At 43.7% G+C, this 26,405-nt stretch overlaps 1 protein-coding gene across 3 annotated transcripts in view; it reads right to left on the bottom strand.

Moving 5' to 3' along the window:
- Positions 1-1,395: 1,395 nt before the first annotated feature.
- CAMK1D (calcium/calmodulin dependent protein kinase ID) overlaps positions 1,396-26,405 on the bottom strand; it is a 230,115-nt gene continuing 205,105 nt past the window's right edge. Inside the window, exons 7-11 of one of the 3 annotated variants that reach the window (XM_074869782.1) lie at positions 26,123-26,235; positions 24,295-24,373; positions 13,721-13,808; positions 13,000-13,138; positions 1,396-9,187 (exon numbers count right to left, since the gene is read on the bottom strand). In XM_074869782.1, coding sequence (XP_074725883.1) covers positions 9,066-9,187; positions 13,000-13,138; positions 13,721-13,808; positions 24,295-24,373; positions 26,123-26,235 — 541 coding nt within the window. In that variant the 3' untranslated portion in view covers positions 1,396-9,065. The remainder of the gene's footprint in view (positions 9,188-12,999; positions 13,139-13,720; positions 13,809-24,294; positions 24,374-26,122; positions 26,236-26,405) is intronic. The other 2 variants (XM_074869783.1, XM_074869784.1) reach the window with 2 other exon arrangements.

Genomic DNA, 26,405 nt, shown 5'->3' with positions numbered 1-26,405 from the left:
TCAAGTAAATACTGACATGACATCAAGAGCCTATCTTGTAGCATCAGGATTTCAGTGGTCCTGTGGTGATCTGTCCTGTTTCACTGGGAGCTAGAAAAAGCTTAGCACACACTGGGTGACCACTGACCCTGCAGAGGAACCTGTGATTTTGAAACCAAGACATGAAAAGATGTTCCTGGCCAAGATTTTAATTTCATTCTGAAATGTGGGATAGTCCTTCAACTACCTTAAGCCTGCAGAATTTGAGCCAAACCAGGAGAGCTAACTTACACAGGTGGGATTGTGGTCCTGAATATGAAGGGATGGTCAGAGTTCAAGCTTGTGTCATATGGGAAGACTGTGGAGTCTTTCTACAGGATCTGCTGCTCTTCCTGGCACGGCAAATCATGTGTCTGTGCCTCAGTGTCACACTCCACCTTCAACCCACTCCCTGCCAATATCTTTGTACTTGGATTTTCTTTTCCAAAGATGTGCTTTTCCAGAGCACAAATGGGAGATCATCTCAACCGTCCCGGTACAATCCAGCATCTAATCCTAGTTCTGTTGTCACAGTTGCATACCACATCTTTGAAATAGTAATCAGATTGGTTCCGGTGGTTGTTTCTTCATTCACAATATAAAAGCTAATTTGCCTTTCTCTTTATATTGGTGTGAGCTGGTCATTATCACTACTGTTCATTTCAGCTCTGTTACTGAACCATATGTCTAAAACCACCTAGTTATGACCTCAAACACGGGCCCACCTCCATGTTGCGTGCCCAACAATGCTTGTCCGGGCATAGTAATTTTTCCAGCTATCTTTAAAGGAGAAGGAATTCTTGTGTGCCAGTGAGTGAAAGCCAGAAAATCAGAAATAAAAGTGGGAAAAATTTAGAATGAGAGGGGAAATAAAAAAGACATGACACACACTGGGAACATGGTCTGGAGGAAAAAGAAGCCAATGATGGAGTGCACACAACAGCCTTTGGAGCCCACTGCTGACTGCAAAGGGACTTGGAAACACTAGTGAAGATCCCATCTCCTTTCATGATTCCCACCACAGGCTGTGTAAGTCACCAGGACCAGCTCAAAAGTGCAGCAGTCTCCAACAACTGCATCTCCTTTACCCAGCCCCATACAGATATTCTCAACTCCGAGGAGACAGCCACGTCTCTGTATGTTGACACTCAACATCACTTCCAGCAGCAGCTTTAGGAAACACCTGAAGGACAAATCATCCTTTTAATCCATTTCCCTATGGAGTAAATTGGGCAGGAAAAAAATCTCACTGTCCTTTGGGACATAAAGGGACATTGTTGCACAAAACACAATGGAGCAGCCATAGAAATGATTCATTCCCTTTCTTGCACATGGGTGGAGGCTTATGCACTCAAAAACATCAGACTTCACATTGGGGTGATTTAATTGGATTTATTGGAGGAAAACAATTAGTCATCCCTTTAAATTGTCATTATGATAGAAATCTCGATATGTATACATGATTGTCAAGGCAGAGAACCACTTGCGATGTAGCCCCATTAACAATTTGCAGTATTGCAAACTTATGCAGATAAAACTTTTGCAATGCCTTAATACATGCATGGAGTAAATACACATTCTCTCTTCTGTTTGGACATGGATGCTGTTATGAACTTGTATCAATCACAAGACCTGCAATATTAGGCACACTGACATTCCTTGATTAAGATTTAAGCCTTTGTAGAAAACATGCTTGCATTTTCATTAAAAGTCAACTGAGAGATGTTTTGCAGTTGGGGATATTTGGGGAGTCACTAGTCTGGGCAAACTGGATTTTTTTCATTGTTTGCTGACCCAAATCAAATACCTATCTAGAAAAAGGCCCAAACTGACCAAAACGCTGTTTCTCAACTAGAGGCCAATGTACAACAGGATGCTGACATTGCATTGACCAGCAACATGAGCCACACCATATCTCCCACTGAGCTACAACTTTCCACACTCTTCAGTTTGGGAGTCATGCTACAGCTTGATCTAGTAAGACATAGTATGTGTGATACCATGCTGGGCTCAGGGGATGCAGATGAGAGATGGAAAAGCTCGGAGTTACCCTGAGCACTCCTCTAGGAGCTCTCACCTGCCAGAAATCACAGCACACATCCACCTCCTTATGGAGCCCTGCACCACATGCTGCCTCAGCAATCTGAATTCAGGCTGATTTACAACTGTTATTAATGATGAATTTTTATGGTGCTTTGGCAATAGCACAGCATCCTGGCTGAGCACCAGCCTTGAAGGTGGGCTGAAGACTTCTTGGTGCTTTCAGCCACCACAGCAGTCCCTTGCATAATTTCCAAGGACTGATACTTGCTCCCTACGCCACCGGCATGGTGCTTTCTCTCCAGCCCCACTGCTTGCATGCCCTTGCCAGGAAACCAGAGCAATTTCCCAGCCCTTTCAGATGGCTTTGCTTTGAGTATTTAGAACTTGAGCATCTTCCACACTAACACAGCAACCACTCAGGAGCTGGAACCAATGCCCTGCTGATGCCCACAAGATGATTGGGCCAGAGGTACTACAAGTACCGTATGGCCATCCTGTACCCTGCCTTAGAAAGACCAGCACAAATGAAAATTGGTCAATGATTAAGGGAGGAGAAGCGAGGGCTTGATTTCCACGTGGAAGAAGGAAAAGTAGCATACCAAACTCTTCCACGGATAAACAGTGGTACTACATGGAGGTTCATGGATCAAATGTTATGCTAAAAGGTGGTGATGCTTTAGAAATGATGAGATAATTAGCTTAGCTCTCTGCCCTATTTTGCACAGGCAAATAATCACAGCATCTTGGTCCCCAAAATGCAGTTCATTCTGCAACAGGTGAGAAAAAAGTATCTTGCAGGAAGAGAAAAATAATGAGTGAACCAGTCTAAGTCTTGACTAAGAAAAATGAACAAAATGAAAAAAAGAAAAAACAAAGAGACACACCAACATGGTTCTTGGTAGTCCTGCGCATTAGCAACTCAGGGAAGGAATTTCTGATGTGGATCAATTTTTTAAGCATTGTATTAAAAAAGCGTCCTCCCCTCCCCGACTCCCTGTTTCTAGACGTGTGTACATGACTGCTGCATAGTTTTAAGCTGCTCTGGATGGTGACTCTTCCTGTACATGCTGCAGAGCATTCAACAGAAAGACAAAATACATTACCAGGCTTTGCAGTATCTTGTTTACAAAACATCAGCTTTTGCATTTACTCAAACTAAACGATGGATTTTTGAGTTACAGATACACTGAGTCATTTAAAAGCAAAACGTAGAAGTAAACCCCTTGAAGAAAAGGTTGGGTTGAATGTGCATAAAGAAAAGGCTTGGAAAATACAGAAACAGTGAACAGCAGTTTAATACATGCAGTGCAGTATCATGCATTTATTGGACTGATGTCATCATTAGTTCAGCAGTGTTTTTTCACAATGCTTGCGAGCATACATGCCCTGATTCCACTCTGGAGTATGGAAAAAATGTAAGACCTGCTCTTCTGACCTTATCATTTATGAAGAGGAGGAAAAAAATAGCTACCCGGACAGATCAGTGGCACGGTTCATGATGGGGAAGGGGTCTTGAAAACCAGAGTCTGGGTTAAACAGCCTTTATCCTCCATTACAAACACTATCTACACAGCTTTGATCCAACCATGAAAAGTTGGACCGAAAAACCTGAACCAACTCCTGATCTCCCACCAGTGGGATCTGTGATCCCTGGGGCCACAATACACACACACACACACGCACATATGCACACACATGTGTGTCATGGACACCGGACCACCCTGGCAGACAGGATGGGAAGGCAGGACCCAGCTGCAGGGATGCGGGGAAAAATGAAAGGGATTGTGTAAAACTTGCTGCTGGGCAAGAAATCTGGAATGACTATTTACCAGGGGAAACTCCATTTGTGTAACGATTGTGAGCAGGTTGCCATTTCCTCACTCAGCCATTGCTCACAGTGATTTGCCAACTAGTGCTCCATGTTTGGTTTTGATGCTGTTTTCCTTGGATGCTGTAGTTTGTGTGTGTTTCCGCTCTTTGCTGGAATGAATGTAATTCTTAGCATCAATTTTCTGGTGCAAATAAGCATGATAACGAAGGCAAGAATCCCTTCCCATGAATAATTTCTGGGTTGCATTCAGGACCCAATTCAGATGGATAAATATGCATGGGAGCAAGAATGCAAGTAATCCCATTAAATGAAAATTTCCATACACTGAAAGGAAGATACTTCTGTACCTCGGGGCTCAGTCTAGAAACTGTTATTTTGCCAGTAGATGAATCCCTTGACTCTTTGGAAAGAGCAAAAGCAACAGGCTACAGTCTGCATGAACTTGTTGGCAAAGTCAATCTGGTGTTTCTATGCAGTGCTCACCCAGCGCTGCTCAGGGCTGGAGTCATTATCACAGGGGGAAATAACAGCACAGGTTTCCCTATATCTGATCTAATTAATGCCAAGTTCACTTAAAAGGACAATATTCTGCCAGCTCACCAATGGCTGAAAGCTACCTGGCTTTCCCTGGGGGCTTGTTTGACTAAAAATAGGGTCACACTTAAGGAAGGGGCAGCCTCAGGGCCAGCTGCCACTACATTTCTTGGGCTCCCTGAAGGTCCATGTTCTGGTTTGCAGAGGGTTTGGAGAGAAAAGCCAGAGATTAGGGTTTGTGTTGTCTTCTGGGGCTGGGAAAAGCTCGGGACAAGCCTTGAAGTCCCTCAGGACCAGGCAGGGGCCCAGAAGAAGGAGAACTGGGTATAGTAAAAATACTGTCAATAGCCATGGAGGTATGCAGGACACATGCACAGTGGAAACCCCTATCTAATGTCTACTGCAGAACTACATGGAGATGTCTACCAGTGGGTTGACACCCCTTTTTGTGGTTTGATTCATATCAGGAACGGACCTCTATCATTGCTTGGTTTTATTTCAGCACCACAACCATAACAGACACACAAGGCATAGGTAAAATCCTACTTTTTTTTTCTGCACCCACTACTCTAATGGCACCTGTACAATAGCAATCAGGACAGACAAGACATCACCAGCAGAGTAACACAGTCTCAGGAAAGCATTACTGCCAGGTTTTCCTCATAATCCTACTTCCCCACTAGCCGTGCCGCGGGGCCAATATCCGTTTCGTGCTGTAGAAGGGGTGATCCAGCAGAAAGTTAGGATGCACTGGGAATGAAGTCACATGCAAAATCAGCAGCAGAAGCCCCTGCCACTGCAATACTGACTTTCAGCTCGCAGAGTTCACGGGCAGCCTGTCCTCACAACTTCTTCTGCAGGCTAAGGGGCCAGCTGGAGGTTTTCTGGATTTTGTTTTCCCAGCAAGAGCACTGCTGTTGGCATCAGAGATGGCCTCTGTGACTCTGGAGGTAAAAATCAACAATCAAAGCTGCAAGCAAAGAAAAAGAAGGGGAAGGAGCTGAGGAAAACAAGTTACAAAGGAAAAACACATCGGTACCAGTAAAGTAAAGCAGAAAAGGGTAACAGACAGGTGAGTCCAGGCTGAAGTCCTCATGTGAGAAGAAAATCACACATTGTTTAGTAGGACAGTCAATTGGGAAAGAGCCCAGAGGGATTATTCTGTCTACTCCTTCATGGCAAGGCCAGTTAGGAATTTTTTTGAATCTTCTACCTTGGGACTACTAGCTCTTTCCCCACATGCACACATTATTTACTCCTGGCTTTGCATTCGCCTGTGAGAGTGGCTGAGCAGAGGTGGATTGGGGCAGGGGAAGGACACGCAACAGCACTGAGGCATCCCTGGCAAGTGATGCTGGAGTATTTGCCGTACCAGGCTGTACTGCCAAGGGGCAAACAGCTCCAGCCCCCTCCATAAATCTGGCCTGGGTGCTGCTAAGTCATCCCAGTTAACAGATTTACCCAGATTTAAGCTGCGAAGTTTTAACCAAGAGATACTTCAGGACTCAATGACAGGAGAGATCTCTAAGCATTTGGTAAACGCCAGCCAAGTGTCCAGCTGTGTTCCACTGATACAAAAGAAGAACTTCCCACTACCCAGATCTGTAGCAGAAAGAAACATTTTTGCTTTTAAGTGCTTCTGTTTCTTGTCTTAAGATCCCAACAGTTGATAACAAGCCAAAGAGAATGATGATAAATTACACAACTATGGCAGGAAGGAAACCAAATCACCCTAATTCCAAGTGTGGAAGGAGAGAATACCCCTCCCAACAAAAACCACAGAAAGCATCCAGCAAGGAGGGACAGCCAGTGTATGGGAACCTCCCCAGCAGCTGGACAGCATGTCTGCCTTTGCTTCTGTCACTGCTCTTTGTTTTGCAGATAGAAATCCATTTGCTTTTTTTGTTTTCTGCAAGATACACTTAGATGCTGTATTTTGATTACTGGCCTCAGCAACTACATCAAGTTCAAACCAGACCTCAGATTTCAGAAGAAGGCAAAGAGAGAATGCTTGAGCCCTAATCTTTGAAAAAACTGCACAAAGACAGAAATATTCTCTAACCAAATCTTGCTTTTTGTTGCATGCATGTAAACATGGGTAACTCCCCTGACTTCAAACTGGGGGACTGCCTATTCACATCCATGCAGATGGAGCAGAATAGGACAGCTGAGCTTATATGGGTTCAAAATAACTTGAATTTTTTAGGATAGGAGTCTCTCCTAAACTAAAGCTTCCTTAGGCTGGTAAAATAATAGAATGAGTTTAAATTATATTATACTCATTTTCAGACACCTTTGCAGAAAAACATAAAGACCCCTGAGGGTAAATGCCAATAAAGCTCTTCCTAGTCTTTATCAATGGAGCAGGAGTATATGGTGGCAGCAGCCTGGGGATGGGGACGTGAGCGTGACTTGCAGCAAGGACATCCCCTGCCCTTTGGTCCGCCCAAATCTTGGTCAGAAGTCCTCCTCAGGGAAATTATATAGAGTTTTGCTACTAATCCCCAAAAGATCAATATCTGCCATCTTTCCTAAAATGAGAAGTTGAAATTGAAGCCTTTCTGCGAGAGCACCCATGTCAGCTGCAACACGGTGGGGAGCACCGAGGGCTCCCAGGGGCTCACTCAGATGATGGGGAGCAGCTTAATACTGAGGAAACAAGAGATCTATCAGGTGCAAGAGCTTTAAGTGCCACCAAAGGAGAGGCTATTTCAGTCAGTGCTCACTGCCAGCTGCTTTTCCAGCTTTTAGTGCTCAAAACACCATGAATGAAATCCTGGCTCTGCCGGTCAAAGCCAACTGACTGAAGCTGAAGCAAGATTTTTGAAGTCTCAACGAAAAATATATTATCTTATGGCTTTTCCCAGCACGGTCACTGTTGCCTGATACATTCAGCTGTGTCTGTGACTGGCTTTCACAATTTCTTGTGCAGGATAAATGAGGCAAACGTGGTAATACAGCACACTGCGGGGAATGGCTTGTGCCTCTGGTGGGGATGGACCTCTCTGGGGTGCAAGAGGCTCACAGCGGCCAGGGAAGGGTGCCTGCCTTTGCCACCTGCCTCCCTTCTCTTGTCCTCAAAGGAAAATCACAGCTGGGAATGGCGTAGAAGTAACCTAAAAAGATCCGGCAAACCCAGGAAGATTTGCTCTCTTCTCTGTTTCGAGCTGCTTTAATGCATGGCTGCACAACGGTCATGGTGGATGTTCCTAAACGATGCCCCAGCACACAGAGCCTGGGAAGTACATGTATTTAGTAACTAAAAAAATGGGGAAATTGAGCTTGTTTTTGTATACGGGCTTCTGGGGAGGAGGGGAAGACAGTGCCACCACTGCCCCTGCATGTGCCCATGCCTTTTGGCAAGGTCCTGCTTTCCTATCTCAGTGCTCCTCACCAGCCCTTGGCCAGAGCCAAGTGTGATGGAGCAACACTATGCCAGAGCCTGCACTTTGCTCCCAAGAACCTGCCAGTGCTTCACAGAGGGGTGCAAGCATCACCCTCCTCCCCGGGATTGAAACCCAGGCACACAGAGATTAAGGTCCAAATTTTTCTGTTTGGTTTTCAATACTCAGTTTTGGCCGCTCTGGGGGGTGATGAGCATCGGAAACATCAGGCAAAGCCCCAGGGAGCTGCAGGTGCTGAGCACCTCTGGCACGGAGCCCTCAGGCTGGATGTGCCCGTACCAGAGGCCAGGCTGGGAGGAGGCTGGTGAATTAAATGTCTTGCTTGAGGGCAGCAGAGCGAGTCAGTGGCAGAGGATGACTATGACTCCTATCCCCCATATTTTCCTTTTCTTTCACTCTGCTTGTAACACACAGCAACTTGAAGGAGATAGGAGCTGCAGGATGAGACTGTGCTCTGTCATTTTGTTTGCTCAGCTCTGGTCGGCTCCTAACTGACACCGTGCATCTGCCTCTCCTCTGAAACAAGGGTGCTGCAGATCCCCAGCACTACAGGAATGAGGCCAAGGATGAGCTGACTCCCAGCTGGTGGCAATTTAACTCTCGCCATGGCTTTCAAGGAGGAGGAGGGTAGGAAAAGCAGCAGTTTCTTAATCTGAGCAGTAACAGCTCTGCTAAAGCCAGACAGACTTGCAGTCCAATTTGAGGAGCGAGAAATGGCATGCCGTTGAAATCCTCCCGTGCTGCAAAGTTAACAGCAATTCCTACCTACAGAAATAGCCTATCCCCCAGCAGACTGGAAGGAGGGACATTACTGGAAGTACTTTTTAAAAGAAAAAAAAATGCTCAGAAAAGTATCTCTATTTAAATAATCCAGTTGAGATGTTTGTAGTTAATGGAAAAAAAATACAACAGATACTGTTACCTACACTGAGAAAAGAGTAAATCACTGGGGAAAAGAATGAGTGTTCATTAGTTAGAACATTGCTAGACTCACATATATATATATATATTTATATATATGTATATATATGTACAGCACCAGAGACTGTTAGATCCGTTCCCCCTGGAGTCATTGCAGTTTGTGATAAATGAAACATTTCAGAATTGCAGTAAAAAATATGGCCATAAAAAATCTTCTTTCTTCTAGTCCTTCGCTGAGCGTGCACCGTGGGGTGGGATCGCGCAGAGGCAACCTGCCAGCCCAGCCGCCTGCCCGCTCCTCGCCGCCCCGGCTCTCACTTGCTCCCTGTGTGCACTGTGGTCACTGTGGTGGGTCTGGGTCTCCGGTCCCCTCCTACTGCAGAAACGCCTGAAGAAGCAGATGAAACAAAACTACAGAGAGTGGATGGAGACATACCTAAAAGGAAAGCCAGAAACAGAGTTAGAAATGTTATTTTTGGAGGTGGGAATGTGGGCAAAGCTGAGTTTCTTTTGTAGCACGCTACAGAGCGGAGGGGACTGCAGCTGGAGACGGTGCTCCTGCTCTTCCCGCAGTGGTAGGTTGGCTGGGTACCTCCACAGGGCATCTTCTGCCCTCCTGGCCCATGGCTGTTCACCTACTGCCACCAACAGCAGTTGCATATGCATGTTGCAGTGAATAAATGTCCAGCTTTGGTATGTGTTCAATCAGACCAATTCCTGGGGCTGAAGACAAAGAGTTGTGGGATTAAAAATCCCTCCAGCATTGTACTGGCTCAGAATAATTTTCCTCATGGGCTTGTTAAAGATGACTAAACTTCTCATCATGGCCATCTAGCTAAATGAACAGACTGTATACCTGGACTAAAAAAATTTCCTCAGGAGTCCCGCAAAGCTGCTCATAAAAAAGTACAGTGGGTCGAATTTGTTGCTGAGTTCCAGTAAACCTAGAGGGAATGTAAATTTGTGTGACTTGGACATCACTCTAGCGACAGCTTATGTCACTCCAGGTTTTGCTGGTATGTCTCCAGGACTTCCAGCTAAGAGGTGTAGGTTGACATAGGTTGAGTATCTAGACTCAGAAACCAGTTCCTTTTGAACTAATCAAAGACTTCTGACATATTTTTGATGAAAAAAAAGGGGGTTTAGCTAAATTAAAATGTTTATAGAAAGTGTTTGCTTCCAGTGAACCCTCCACCACAACTTTAAAAACCAAAACCCTCCAAAGCATAACCCCTGAAAACCCAAAGTGGGCTGGGTTTTGAATGACAGATTCAAGGTTCTGCTATTCCAGCACAACATCAACTGTTTCTATAGAAAGCACTGATGAAGAGAAATAAAAGATATCCTTGCCAGAGCTTTCCACAGATGAACTACCCCTCTCCCAGCAGCTGTCGAGACCCGACAGGGAGATCCTTAGACTCTGCTGGCATGTGCAGCTCTCCCATGCAGTTTGGCAGCCTTGTAGGCACTGTAGTGCAAAGGTAGCTCCCGTGTGAGAAAAGCTGCTGAATGGGGACCCAGCATGGTCACCTTGCTCTGACAAGATGGAGGCTCAGAGTGATTAGAAATACAGTTCATTTTCCCAGCCTGGTGAATAAAGGATGGATGAAACCTAAATTAATAGATTGTTGGACTGGAGTTTGATATGGCCCCTTGACTACTCAGGATCTTTTTGATGCTTGTTATGACTTTTAACTACTTTTTCATGCTTCAAGGTGGCATTTCAACCTCAGGGATGACTATGCTGTACCTACACTTGGCCACATCCCGTTTCCTAGCAGTATCAACATTTGACACCTTGGCTTTGTGCTGCAATTTATCAGTTACCTTAAAAATACAGACATTTAGGTCCTGCAATTAAGCTAGGCAGTCCAATCATGTCTAAACCAAATAAACCAGGAATGGCCTGAGAATCAGGCCAATACACTTGAGAAATCCCAAATGACTCATTTAGATTTTCCTGACAGGTAGCATAATAGAGCCTAATGCATCATCTCTTCTCTGCCCTAATACAGAGAACAGAATTAGGATGCAGCCTGACATAACCTACTCTCGGGCGAAGGCTGTACTTAATTGTCTTCAATGATGTGAAATTGCTTCATTTGAAACTATTTGGAGAGCTCATTAAATGTCTATTAATAACGTTAGGCAGCATTATATTTTGTAATCGTGGCACAGCTGTTTCATGTAACTTGCTGCATGGGATCTTTCTCGTGCAAGAAATCTGTCCCCAGAGGAAATCGCTGAGAAAGAAAGAGGCAGGACAGAGACCTCAGAGGTTTCCTTTTTCCCAACAGAAGGTGTTTGGTGGAGTGCATTTGATGTCAGCTCCCTTTTAATGTCACTCGTTGTATTTGCTGCTGGCTCTCCTCACTGGTTCTCTGCGGCTCCAGCATTTCCTAACTCTTCAATTTCTTTGAGGAAGGGAAGTTCTGTATTGTCTGCCAAGCTGGACTTAACCTGGGATGCTTGGAAATCTTTCAATACTTTTTTGCCTCATATTTTTGACACGAAAAAGCTTAACCTATCTTAACACATCTGGTTTTATCCTTCATATCCTGGCTGACTTCTCCAACACTGAAAAATATCGTTGGATTCTGTGCAGAGATCTGCTGGGTTCTGTAGTGGTTGAAAAGACTTTGTTCTCTTCCCACCCTTCTTGTTCACAGATGTTTTTCCATTATTATTCAGACTACTCAATGCTATTAATTAACACCATTTGAGATTGATCAAATGGATGGATGGAGATTAATTACCCCTCAGTTTAACAGCAAAGCGTGCCATCAGATGCTCTAGACCTAACTGGAGTCCAGCTTAGCCATACTGCAGCAGGAACCAAAATGAAGGGCATTTCTCCCCTGTATGGGGTTTTCTACATCGCTGCATTGCCACAGCATGGTTGGAAGTGCTTTGCGACTGGTCAGGGCTGCATCACTCCTTTGCAGGTGTCAGATGTGTGCCAGGAGCACTGTGATGCTTTTTCAGCAACAGCTGTAGGATTTGGCACTGGGCATTGCAAAGTGGGCACTGGGCATGAATCCCCACCAGGCCCGGGACGCAAAGGGAAGGGGATCTCCCCTGGCTCAGCCACAGCACAGGCTGGGAAAAACATCTCACACAGCACCCAGAAGGCAGGTCCCACCCCACCTGTGGGGGAAACAGTGCCCATGACAGCAAGAGAAACCACAGCTTCCATACAGAGCCATGGGGACCGCAGCTGGTGGCAAGTCCTCATCAAGGAGCAGAGGTTGGCTGGCAGGGGAGGCAGAGGCAGATAGCAGCGCCATCCAAAATCCATCCTGAATAGTAGGTGCTTTCAGTTCCAGAGTAGTGCGGGCTATAGTCTAGAAATGACCACTTCAGTTCCAGTGAAGTAAGCACTGGCTTGCAGTACCATAAGCTATTAGCATTCCTTCTGGTGCTGCACCTTAAAATAATCTCCTCTAATTGTAAAGTCCACATCCCTCCATTTCATGATAAAAAATCTTTACAGATGGACAGAAGAGAATAAAAGAAATGCTCAGAAGCCAGAGATTAAATAGGCTTCATTGCAAAGGATACATTTCTGTCTTCCAAATGATCCCTTCACTGCCATGGCTCTTTCCCTGGCATTCAGAAAAAATATATATCCCAAGCACCTGATGCCATCGGGCAGCTTGCAAATCTCAATTATAGCATATAACAAACAAGGCAGCAGGCCAAGTCCTGTTGTGGTGTACAGAGCCTGAGACAAATAAACCTCTTCATACAGGATCTTAATTTGGCCCAGGAAGAGGGAAGCTGGTTAGACTGGCAGCATCAGTCTCCATGGAAAACAGAAACAGAAAGTAAGCCAATTTTTACAGAAAAATGTCTTATCATAATACTGGAAACTCAAACATAAACAGTTTGAGTAAACTTTTTCAGCTTTCAACCAAATACAACATTTTTTTGCTGTGGGGGTCTGGGTCTTTTTCCCAAGTGAAAGCCCTTTTTCTCCACAAGAAACTGTTTTTCTCTCAAAAATGCATCAAGCTAAAAACTCATTTTTTTTAGTGCACAAACTTTTCCAACTGAATCGCGGTTTTTTTGGCCAACTAAAGATGAAGGCCTCAGTCCCTTTTCAGTCCTTATTTTAAACACCTGCTTGCACAAAGCCGAACCTACTGGCAGTGAGGACTGCAGCCTGGAGGTCAAGAACAAAATGGGGATCCCGTGAATTTGCTTGGCTGTTGCAGCAGGAGCTTTCTCGGGATGTTGGCTACTCACAATCTTTCCGTGTGGCTGCATCAGGAAGTGGCGCGGCGAGGCTGAGGGTGCTTGACACGCTGGCACTCGCGCTGTCCAGGCTGCTGCCGAGGTGTAACCGTCTCATGTGTCGCACGACTGCTGTGGCGTTAAACGCTTGCTGGAGCAAGAAAAAAACAAGAAAAAAAGGAAGAATTAAAAAATTGGAGGTGGAAGGGTTACTTCTGCTCCTCTCCTGGCTGCTCAGAGTTGTCAGAAGTGAATGAGCCCATCATCTTTCAAGCTTTTCTCAATTTTTAGTTTCTAAGCTAGAAACAGCAATATCAAACCATACACATTTCTGCCCTGGTCCCACTCCCTGTTGTTCCTTCTAGCACTCAGTTGGGATGTGGCAGACTACATGGAAAGTCATATTTGATACATCCTTCCCTTCAACAACACACAGGGTGTCCTCATTGCTTCATGTCCCCCCGTGGTGCTGACCCCAACTCCACGTGTAACCATGGGTGCTTTAGCTATGAGCAGCCCCAGCTCTCTCTCTCACACTCATTATGGTTGTATACTTGGTTAGTAGCATCCTCTACAAAAGGCCCTGCAGGGCCCTGTAACCTAAGTCTGGACCAAATATTTTGACCAAAATTTTGGGCCATAAAAGCACTAACATGCTGAAAGGGTGGCCGTATGGCCACTGTTTTAGTAGAGTTATGTGTCTAAGCATCGTCCCTGAGGACAGGTCACTTACTCTCCATTTGCTTTTTGCAAAGTTCTTCCGGATCTGAGCACTGACCGACTCGTGAATGTTTTTGTTGAGTGCTGTATCACCAGCGATCCTGAAATGGACAGACAAGACAAATTTGTAAGAGATCTCTTGCTCTCCTTGAATATTCTTTCTTCTTCTCCTCAACAGAGAAGGCTGGTCCAAGTTGTGATTGCTCTTGCAGTGATGATGATTTCATTCACACAAGGGCTCAATCTTCCCACCACTGTCTCTGCTGGCAGCAGTGTTGGAAAATCTGGGGCAGTAAAAGCAAGTGTAGATAAGGTTTGTAGGTCTGGCAGCTACAAAGAGGTACAACCTTATTTTGTTGGTGCATGGCTGCTTTCTATCACCATTACAGCCCTAGATGAAAACATTCTACCTTTTTTTTTCTTTACATCTAAAGATTTAACATCAACAGGCTGAGACTACTTTTAGCCTCAGCCATGCAGCAGCTTCCAGAGCCACTCCAACCTGTCTGATTTCTGTTTGCACTAGAGATTTTCCTGCCACCCTGCAACGTACTTAGCCATTCATCATGATTAATGTAGATTTACAGTAAAGCAGATACATGGAAGCTCACTAAAGCAGCACAGGCTGCAAAAATAGCTTAAGACTCAACCTAAAAACTTGACTGATCTTGCACAGTTTCTTTAACAGATAAAGATACATTAAATTATCCACCAAACACAATTATTCAAGGGAATTTTGTTGATTCATTTAATTCCTCAAGGCATGAGATCTGTTAGAAAGTAGGCATTACAGTGAACTGATGTTGGGCCATGCGCTGGGGTAATTAGTGCTATCTAATGTAGGTGATGCCAGGAAGCAAAGATTGCTGCCTGTATTTCATGTGATGTTTTCAGAAATTAATTTTTTAGCCACAGCGTAGAAAACCAATGTCCATTAGCAATAAAAATTATAAGAAATTGAATAATCCATCAGGCCCAGAGCCTCCCAGTCTGGGGACATCCAACAAAATAATCACAGGGTCTGGGGGCCTCAGTGGTCATCTAGTCCTTCCCAGCTCTGTCAAAATAATTTTGACAGATATTTGGCTAACCAGTTCTTGAAGATGTCCAAAAGATGGAGACTCCTCAGGCAACCTATTCCAGTGCCCCATTATCTCCCAGAAGACATGGAAAATAGTTTATTCCCTTTGTCTTTGAAGCATCCTTTCACATATTTGAAGACTGTTATCACGTCTTCTCTCCGCCTTCTCTTCTCTAGACTAAACAAACTGATTCTTTTACTGTTTCTTCATAACTCATATTTTCTAATCCTCTGATCTAGTGAGCTTTTCTGGACTTTCTCCAACTAGTCCACATCCTCCTTAGAGGGCGGTACCCAAACTGTTCACTGTTTTCCAACTAAGGCAGTAGAATGGCAGCATCACTTTGTGTTTCTTAAAAGATGAGACTGCTTATATACCCCAGCCTGCTGTTTCCATTTATGCGTCCCATGAATTGGAGACATTCCTTTTGTTTTGCCTAGATCATTCGGAATTGTAACCCTGTTCTTCAAAGGGCATACAGCTTTTTCTGCCTTTGTGTCAATGGCACATCTAAGAAGTGCTCTCTGGGACCAGTCTTCTCCAAATTGCTCCCCTCCTTCCTGCTGACAACACTCACTCAGGATGTCAGAGAGATGAGAGGAACTACCTGCTCTTGGGAGGAAGGTGGGGGACTAAATCCCCATCTCTCAAGAGTGGAGAGCCACTAATCCCATCTGAGCTAATCTATATTGAGTTATTCAAGAGTATTAGAGCCAGCACGATTGTGGGCAGGAAGGTGCAGGGTTCCCATTCAGAGTAGCCCACCTCCAACTGGGAAGGGCACTTGTCTGACCACCACCACTACATAACCTCTAGCTCAAGTAGACAGAAGAACTGGTACCATGAGCAAAGCATGGCTCCCAGATGGTGCCTGACGTTCTCTCTTGGGTCCCTATGCTGTTGATGGAGAAGGGGAGGTGTTTGACTGAGAATTGGAAGATCTTCAGATCTTCCTCTGAAGAGGATTCCTTCTGATCACCTCTCCCACTGACAGGGAAGCAAGTTGGTCTGGATTTCCCACTGGGACCGGGCAGCTAAAAGCTTGGTGAGGCAGTATCTAGTTTAAGCATCACATTCACTGTTCCATCCTCTGTCCCTCACAGGGAATATTGCCAAGCCCAGCACAGACTCTGATGGATCCCATGCAGTATATACTCCCAGAGGGACACAAAGCCCAGCTGGCCGTGCACTCACCATAACTGCATTTTCTGTATTTCTCTAGCATGAAATCATCATGTGAAGCAGCTCCTACAGCTTTACCACAGCCACACTTACATGACCCAAATGACATGACACAGTGTCCCTGACTGCCTCCAGGTCACTTCTATGAAGAGTTGACCAGAAGCCTGAGAGGACTGTAGCTGTATTGTCTGCCCTGCATAGCTCTTTAGCTTAGGTGCAAAGTGTGTGCAGATTTGCGTCCACTCTCCTTGAACACTGCTCAGCTCTTCAGTGCAGACAGTCCCTAGCAGATTTTCCTGGTGGGAATGAAAACTGCTAGTCAGAGTCAGTCCAGAATGTCATGAGCACTCTGCTCTGTCCAAGAACATCTCCTCGGTGAAGGCTGGTGCCCTCAACATGTACCAGCTGGAAGCACTGACCGTCATACTACAGATCTGCAGAAGAAAACTAAGCCGAACACTTAATATGTGGACAGCTACAAGCCAAAGTATCTGTTCAGTAACTGATCAAAAAGACCAAGCTGCAAAGAGAATATTTACTTACATTTGTGAAGAACATTTTTTCTCCAAAGCTAATGAAGCATTTTGCTTTATGAACAAGTTTGTTAACAAGCTGTATAAGCACAGATCATGTTTTCCACTTGTCAAATTTTATTTTGGAAAGGTGGACAGAACAAGTTCTTGGGGTATGATACCCTTGCCAGCTCTTCCAGAAGATCTTTCTTGCCAGTCTCCACAAGGATTTTCAAATGCATTTTTGCTATATGAAACTTTTCATTGGGTATGTAGCTCAAATACAGCCTATATATTTTTTTGAGTTTAGGGATCATTTTCTGAAATGCTGGTGGTTTCAATAAGGAACTGCTGGTTCCAATAGTTCACAAACCGTTTTCTACCACCACTAAGTCTATGTTCACTATGCAACTCTTGTAATTCCAGAAAAAAAGTCTTAGTATTTGGGTGTTTCCCAAATAGGCAAGATAGTATGTTTCCTTCACAAGGGGATGGACAAACACGCTGTGGAGCCTTTCGATGCTACAGTGGTGGGGACCATCCCACATCTAAAATCTCTTCAGCAGCGTTACAACCTTGCAGATGCTAGTCTTTAATCAGAGTGAAATAACAGCAGTATTTTGTTAGCATAGCAGGATCTGTTCAAACATGTGCTGGTATGCTGAACAGTGTGGCTCAAAATGCACCCCTGGCTGCCAAATCCAGGTGTGGGATCATTTTCCAAGCCACCTCTGAAGAACTATCCTATTAATGGTGCAATGCTGTAATGAGGGCTGTGTTTTTATACTGTATTTTTCACTTGGATGATCTTGAAACTTTTATAAAATACTCACAGAGTTATAGTGTTTATACTATAGTTTTACTTCTAGGAAAACAAAAGAAATGCTAACATCCGTTCGCTGTTGATGTTTTGCTGGAGATGTGGTGGTTTAAGGACACAGGCAAGAGAAGTGGAGGTGAGCAGGTAGAAGTCATATCTTTTATACAATCAACTAGTAGAGACTGAAAAATAAGATAGGTTTTTGGGCATGCAAATCTATCCCGAGGTGGGCATCATGAGCATCATCATATCTATAGTGAATGGATTTAATCACAAACTTTAGTTCCTATAATGAGAAGAAATGAATGCATGAAATTTAAGAGATACATGTTTTGAAGAGTGTTATAATCACCCTTCCACCTTTCCCTAACCCTCCAAGTCCACAAGCTATAAGCCATCTTGCTTTTCCTTTTAGGACAAAAATACCTTAGCTTCTTTCTTTCTTCCTCCCTCCCCTGCACAACATACCCTCCTCCTACAGGACTCAGCTTCATTTTTCCTGAGAAACCACCATCTTCTGTTTCAGAGATGATCAAACTGATGCATATCTAGTCAAACCCTGAGCAATAATTCTTGGCTTTGCAGTTAACTTTGAAGTTAACTGTGTCAGCACTGAAGCTTGTTTTCACCAAGTATACCAGTTGGCCCAGTAAAAGAGACAACTTCTACCTGCTACATATGTATACAAAAATAAAATTAAACAAATCAGAATGATGCATGATCTGTTGTTATGTTGAGCATCACCCAGAACTTAGCAAGGACCGTTTAGCCTACCTGGAATTTGGCTTTCCTCTCAGGGTCCCCATTTTGCAGCACCTGAAAGCAGCTACATCCCTACAGTGGTTTGGGAAACTTCATGTTGAAGTTGGTCTTACATCCAGTTGTAGATATATAAGTGTCTCAACATAGAGAATTGGTTACCAAGGGCCACAATCTGGTGATTCTTCATCACAAATACTTCCACTGAAGCTAAGAAGGATATTTGTCACGAATAACTGTAACAAATTTAGCCCTGCACATGAGAGGAATCTAATCTAATGATCAAACATTATTTCATGGTATCTAATTTATTTTAGCTATCTGGCTTCAAAGCTATCACAGCAATTTATCTGGCCATACCACTTCTAAGCTTTGAGAGGAACCTCTAACAGAGACAAAAGCAGTACATTTCCTTTTGGATGGTTCTTTGTTAGCATACTGCAAGCACATGTCTCTCGCATCCTCCCTGCCCATGATGGCAGGCAGAGTCTTTCATCTACCATTATTTTCTGAACCTTCATACTGAAGGCAGCCAACTCAAATGCTGTGCTGGCCAAGCAGTGCTTGGAAATACTCTTGAGTATGATGACAGGAAACATGGAGTTAGCTGTAAGGGATAATGCTGAAGGATCATAACTTTTCTATACATACATACACACACATATACACATGCATGCGTATAAATATATACACACACACTGTATCAGTGATGTTCCAAAATAAATAGAGTGCAGGGACAAACTCGATAAGAGTTTGATTTAATGTTGTAAACATCAGCAGTTCCCTTCAGGGAGCCCTTTTCACACTTCAAACAACATTGTCTGAGAACTGAGCTCTTTGTAAACCATGTGCTTTCCCTGGGTGGAAATTATTATCTGGCTTGTGCTCGCTGGCACATAATAAACACTCAGGGTCATGGTCACAATTTGCAGAGGCTCAGTTCTTGCCAAAACTTTGCGATTCTTCAGCATAGGAGGGGATGGACATCGGCACATCCCAAGTATCCGCTGTCCCTCTGCACAAGCAGTGGGGAAAGGCAAGGGCCACACTTGTACCTGTGGACACAGGTCTCTAATTTAAGTGCCACAGCCTCCTTCTGCCCTATAAAGTCTATACAGGGAGGTGATACATACATCACCCTTTAATTTAGATGTCCCAAGTTGCCTTCGATGCCATAACCGGCTTCAGCACACAGCTCTAAATCCCATTTAAGGTCACTTGGGTAATGCTTGACAGAGCAAATAAATTCACAACATGCCTTCCAAATCCTATACTAGCTTCCTAACTATTGGACCTCCCCCTTGCCCTCTGAGGGCTGTTTTCTTTTCCTCTGACCCAAACCTGGAGGGTGAATTTGGGGCTGCAGAACACACCTGATGGGGAACGCAGTGTGGTCCTATAGCTGGAAAAAACAGGTCCTCGGGTTTCTGCTGCTCGCCCTTAATCACTGCAGCCTGAGCAACTGCCCTAAACAGGATGTGGGTTCTGACACGGCAATATATTTAATAAACTTAATTGCTGTCATTAATGTAAGTTAGGGAAACATTAAAATGTATCAAGCTGCAGCAAAATTACCCCATTCTTTTGTTACCTTCATTTTCCACGTCCTTTTCAAAAAGTCACAGTGGAACAACTAATCAGAACATTGCACCTTTGCAACACACCATAAACAGTGCAAACCTCAGTGAAAGATACGCTATAAAATAAATAACTTTTCCAATGGAAAGCATAAGTCACCTGTATATTAAACTGGAGAAATCTGTATAAGTGGACAGATTGTACAGGCTGGGGTGTAATCATTATACCAAGTCTTACATATTGTACTGTTTCAGCTACAACACTTCACTGCAATTATTAGCCTCCTTTTCTGCCAACTCTGAGTTTAACATATCGTCCCCCTGCCAAGGCCATTTGATTATAAATAGAAAAACATCACGTAAATGCAGGCATGTGGAGAGCAGATACAGCACAGAAAAGTGGGCCATTCGGAAGAAGTATTTACTTTTTTTAGGGTCTGATCCTGTACAAACATTTAGTCATGTGAATAGCTGGCTATTCTAGAGCAGTTTCCCGATATTCAAAGAAATTATTAACCTTAAAGGCACAAATGTAATAATTTGCAAGATCCAGTTCTTGCAAGCCTTGTTTGGAAGTTTTTAATAAAATTACGGTAATTAAAAAAAGAGGTGTATTTTGGAATCAGTTTGTTCTTCACAAATGTTACATATTGAAACAAAAAAATCTCATGACCAGTTTGCTATCTCATGCACAGTTATTTTTATCACAATCAGATTATAAAGTTTGTGTGAAATACTCATGAATTGATAGATTTCTCCCTAATTTGTGGCTGATCCCAATGATCTGATACTGCGGGGGCAGATTTCACAGGAGGAACAAAAAGGGAAAGCTGGAAAATGTCACTACATGGAACCAATTCATCATATATATTAATTATCTACCATTTGCACAGCACCAGTGACTTGGGTAGATGTTCTGTGTTCTGCTGGTGAGACAAGGAGACAAACCCTCACTGAAGTCAGTGGCAAAATTCCCATTAACCTCAGTGGAATCAGGATTTCATTTCATGCAAACTCTAAGGTTCAAAGATGTTCCTCCAGTTCACTCCTCTAACCAACCAGTTGTGCAGACAAAAAAATGAAATGCTATTAAGGGCTACTTGAAGTGAAAGCACTATGTAAGAGCATATAATTTATGGGACCACTTGAAATCTGCTCTGACCATCTCTTCCCACTAAGTCAATAGTTTTATGTACCTCATTGCTTTTGATCACACACAGAGAAGACAATGCTATGTAAACACTGGAAGGTGATGTTGCTAATGAGGATGTATGGTGAAAAATACATGCTCATGTGAAAAGGTAGTATGGGATGCTCCCACTACAAAAGGCTTGGTAGCCTCTCTCTGTTGACTGAACATGTGCACCCTTATCTCTGACTGCTGCAGCACTGAATGCAGTCACGAGAGAGAGGAACTCAAGCCTGGACTTGTTGGAAACTTAAATATGCCCAGGCTGAGAGAATAACACAGCTGACCATTGAGAGGAAGCACAGAGCTCTCCTCCTCCTCCACCAAAAAGGCCTTTCCTTCCGTCAAAGGGAAGGGGAGGATGCCATTGCAACAGATATAATGGCTAGAATGAGAAAAGAAGCAGTAAAAACCTCATTATTTACTAGCATAAGCAACCTGGGTGGAAAATGTTTCTTGATCAATGGTTTGGCAAAAGGACATCCTATCGTTAACTCTGAAATAACAGATAATATCCAGGTGAGTAGCCTTGATTATCCAAAAAAGCATTTATCACTTCAGGATCCAAACCCTCCAAAACATCACTGCACCACTCTCCAGAGAGGTCCATAACTGCAACATTTATGTTACAGGAAGCTTTTCAGAGCAAGGGGGAATGAGACATTGAGTTTTGCTCAAGAGCACACTGGGGAGGACAGAGGCATATCTTTGGAAATCTCCATGCTTTGCTTTCACTGTACAACTGTCATTCTGTAATCCACTGGCACATACTGTCTCTGTGTCAACGGGAGGTGGATTTGGGGTGTGGGGTGGAAACATGGTGAATATTTTAAGCCTCCCTACTGCAGTGCCATTCGTATGTCTGACATTTCAAAGGCTGACCCTGGGCCATGCTTTACATGGCTGGGAGGTAGCGCTACAAATGAACCACTGCCTTGCAAAGTCAGCCTGTCAGAAGAAGACCCCCTGCCACAGAAATGGGGGAAAACCCTTTTTGGGGGTTGGTTTTAAATGGAAGATTGGATTCTGTAGAAAGTATCAGAAATTATGGAGCAGTCTGTGAGTTTCCATTGGCCCCTGGCCATGACATGCAAAAGAAAAAAAAAAGGAATGAAAACACTTTTTATCATTTTGTTCCTTTAGGAGGGCCCAGAAGCTGTGTGTGTTACAAGTGCCACGTTTCTTTGTTGCACTCCAGCAACCAACACAGATGTAGGAGGGCCAAGAGCTGGATGCTGATGTTTTGTGTATTTTGGATGTACGGCTTTGGAAAATCTGCCTCTGAGTTATACAAATGGTCACCTCATTCTCTGCTGGGAGTTGCATTCCCATTGTTTATTCTGTATTTCTAATATTGACTTTTGTAACTTGTTTAATTTCCTGAGGCTCAGGTCAGTATCATTTAGAAATGTTTTCTTTTTTTTCATCTCATGAAAGCTGGATTTAATTTCCCAAATTTCCTTTTTGTCACACAGACAATGCAGTTATTGATGGGACATTGGAAAAGGGCAGGCCCAGGTCTTGACTTCTCCTCATCTCGCATTTGTATTGATGCCAGCCACTGATGCAGCTAAAAAACATCTGTACAATGTTTCTCACTGTCATTGGCATGGGGATGAAAACAAGACCCTTGCTTTTCTCAATGATTTACATTGTCTTCTGCATCCCAAGCCTTTCCTAAAACTTTTTAGTTGTAAAGGCTGAGCCTCAATTTTATCTTCAGCCTAATTGGTAATCACAGCAAAAATCTGGAGTCAGACATTGGTACATCATTCCCACTATGAAGAAATCAGTGCCATTTCACTGTATTTCTACCACTTATGTAGTCATAACTTACTAAACGCTTTCATGAGTGCCAAATCATTAAGAAATGATGGGGGCAATTCATCAGCAAGTCAGAACGGTAAACACCTTTGAAAGGATTTACTTTCTGTCTAGTCCCAGGACTGAAAGCAGCAATGAGATGAGGCAAACCAGTGCGTGTCAGAGAGAGAAGCATTAACCCCTTGGAGCCAAACTTAAGTATTTGTTCTAGAGCTACAGCCATTAAGTTTTACTCTGCTTTGAAATTTAATATGATTTTAAGCTGAGTACCAAGCTGTCTGGTACCCTCATGACTGGAAAGGTTGTGGACTGTGTCCAAAATCCATGTCTGCTGAGGAAGCAGAGATGACAAGATCCCCACTGACAAAGCTCCCCAGCTTCAGAAGGATGCAGACTCCATCCTATGAACAACTGTCCCCAAATCCCAGCAGAAAGCAGTGCTACCTTAAAACTCACTGACAACTTCTATGCCCATGTTTTTCTTACCATACATTTTATACTTAACTACACTACTTGAGGCTGATCCCTGGGCTCAAATTGTATCACCAGGACGGTTTTGCGGTCCATCGCACTGTTGAGCTAGTTATGACACTGGTGCAGTTGCTTTTCTGAGGAGCTATGGATGCTAAAGAAAACCATCTGTTCCCCTGTGAATGCCCAGCCTAATGCTCTTCTCCAGCCAGACCTCCAGAAACTGCAAAAGGAAATGGCATTTGTGGTAATTATGACAGCATAAAAACACAGTCTAATGCACACCTGGGGTGAAAATGCCATGCCATTGACTCCTTTCTGTTGCAGCTACTATAAAAACCAAAATAATATCTCACTTCATATATAATGATCTCTGGCCTAAAAGACTCACATCCAGATCCCATTTGTGGGTGCAGCTAGTAGTGTGGGGTGGTGCTCAGTCACTCAGTTGGTCAAGAGTACATGAGCCACTCTTGTTTCAGCTACATAATCCTTGGGTAACGTTGGTGAAGTCATCCATGCAAAGGTATCATCTAATTTAAAGTGCTTAACAGAGGTCAAAATTACAAATACAGTCAGACCAGGTGCTTTTCTGTAGTGACTAGAGATAACATTGCTATAGCCAATTCAGACTCAACTTATCTCTCTCTAGGGTTTCCTATCTTTTCCATTCAACAAGAGAGGATAAACAGCATGTGAAACAAGCTCCTTATTGCAAGCAGGAGGTATACTATCATCTGTAAACCATAAATGAGGACTTCCTGCTTCATGGGATGCTCTTAAGTACTCTGATATTACTTTGGCAGGGTTCTCACGAGCAGGTTGATACCCAGCTTTCTGTATACCTGCAGAATTTGACCTTTTGCTCCAAAATACGATTTCAGGGTTCAATCATTTTGGCATATCCCATTGCTGCACTGCAGTCAATGTACATAATTCAGCATTTCACTGAATCCTTACACAGATACTCAACAGGTTGGTGCGTGAGATTAAAGTCCATCATGGTTTTCCAGGAAAATCTCGAGGACAAAGGTGGGGGTTGTACGAATAGAAGCACAGAGTTATTTAATAGAGGTTAGTATACCATGTGACAGAAAAAACACTTCCACCCATGAATGTAAAATAATGTTCTCTCTCCTGAGCGTTTCACACAGCAGTGACTGTTACCTACCAAGGGTGCCGTGCTGCTTGCTCGCAGGTATATCTTTTATTAGGGTCCTTTTCCATCAAATTCCGAATGAAGTCTTTAGCTGTAAAAAAAAAGAGATAATAATTTAAAGCAATAGGTTTTATGCTCAGTTCTGCTGCCAAATGATGAGCCAACAGCATTGATCAGGCTACTAAGTGCCATCTGGCTGCAGCACCAGAAAATGGCCCTGGGTCATTTGTCATTTATTAGTATAGCTATAACCAAAGTGACTTAGGACCAAATCCAAGCTATACGGTATGGCAGATAAAAGCTGAAGGCATCTACTCCTGCAAGTATATTTAAGAGTGGGATGGATCATTTGGAGTCAGCAGAATACAAGCCTGCCAGCTCCCGGCTCCCTGGTTAGCCAAGTTCCTCTGACCTTCTTAGTGGTCTGAATATGGCCACATCTGTTGGAGATGCTGGTAAACAGAGTGAGAAAGGCAAGGAGGAGGTCAGATGCCACAGTAAGAGGAGCTTCTCATTGCTCACTCCAAGCAGTCACACACATGGGCAGCTGTGAGGACATGTTGCATATTTAAAAACAAGTTACAGAAGAAAATGGACTCCCTTGAGTATGAGGTAGTGTGTTTTTAATCAACAATAAAATGGAAGGAAGGGAGATCAGAGCATGGCATGCATCCAGTGGTTTCAGGAAAGAGTAGCTGAAGGAGCCACAGCAAAGCCAAATATGGCAGGAAAATGTTTGTGCTGATTTAGGTGATGGACTTTCCCCCCAAATGCAAAAGGGTCTGCCAGCAGACCTTCATATTTTCTCCAAAAACCCTTATGGACTTAAAAAAAACTTCTCATCACATATATTTTCAAGCAATCCATCACAATGATATCTGGACCGCAGATGTAAGCAGCATGAAATGTTGTTCTATGCCGAGATAATAGGATATATAATAATCTTTAAAATAAAACACTTATTTTTATATCTCCCCTGCCTTAATCAGTAATACTAATGAATCAGAAAACTGCATTTCTAGGGATATTGTTGATTGATAAAATATTCCTAGCATTCATTTCTTCGCCTGCATGAAATGGCTGATGTTCCCCTGGGTTGGACAGAGCAAGGACACTGAGCTTGCGCGACCCCTTAAGTGACCACACAACACGTCAGTGGCACATGTGGGGTACAATGCTGACCATGTCCCTGCTGTCACCTATAGACACTGATGTTGGCAGACCATAAGCCATGCTGGAGCCAGAAGCCTTGAGACATATTTTGCCTGTAACAGGTTGGTACATCTGCCTCTCTGCCAGACTGACTACAGCAGGGACAGGCAGGCACTATGGGTTAAATGTCTTCTGTGCTGGGTGAGGAACTAACTGGGTGAGCTATCTGGATCCAACCATGTGGACAGTACTCCCAGTTTCTGAATCTGCTTACCCGCCTCATTTGGAAGCCATTAATTTCTTGGGTTCTTTGCAGTATACACTGCAGACTCGTCTTGGACCTGCAGTGCAGTGTCAGTAACAGAGCCAAGCTAGTTTGCCACATTATTAATAACACATCAACCATCTGCTTTTATTTGTATATGATGAAGAAATTAAACTGCTTTGTCTTCTTGGGACAGTCTTCTGCTATCTTCACCTTCTGTTCCAGCTATGCTTTAGTGATTTGTGTGTGGCTGGACAATGGTACTTAATTTGCTTTCTTGCAGAAATAAACTCCTGTAACTGAGCTGAAAGAAATGGTTTTCAGTTAAAAGGAGCTCCACACATGATGGAGGGTGCCCAGAGGAGCATATCTGCAACAAGCATGAATGCATGCATCATTCTTCCAATCAAATGAGCTTCTTACCAGACTCAGAGATGTCATCCCAATACGGAGAGTCAAACTCATACTCCGCCTTAAGGATCTGCTCGAAGAGTTTGGAGTCATTTTCATCATAAAAAGGGGGATACCCACAGAGCCTAATGGAGAACAAGAAAAGAGAGATGTGACCCTTGAACCTGTCTCTGCCAAGAAGGTGAGAAAGAGGCAGGGAGAAGCAGGAGAAACTCTTGTTTAAGACTTGCCCCAGTAGGTTTTCAAGCAGGTAGGCTCTACCATGAGAGAAGTTTGTTCAGGGACATGTAAACCC

The sequence above is a fragment of the Strix uralensis genome, chromosome 5, assembly GCF_047716275.1.
Source record: "Strix uralensis isolate ZFMK-TIS-50842 chromosome 5, bStrUra1, whole genome shotgun sequence".
Classification (NCBI taxonomy): domain Eukaryota; kingdom Metazoa; phylum Chordata; class Aves; order Strigiformes; family Strigidae; genus Strix; species Strix uralensis.
The sequence above is the reverse complement of the archived record's forward strand: the minus strand, read 5'-3'. Positions and strand labels throughout refer to the sequence as shown.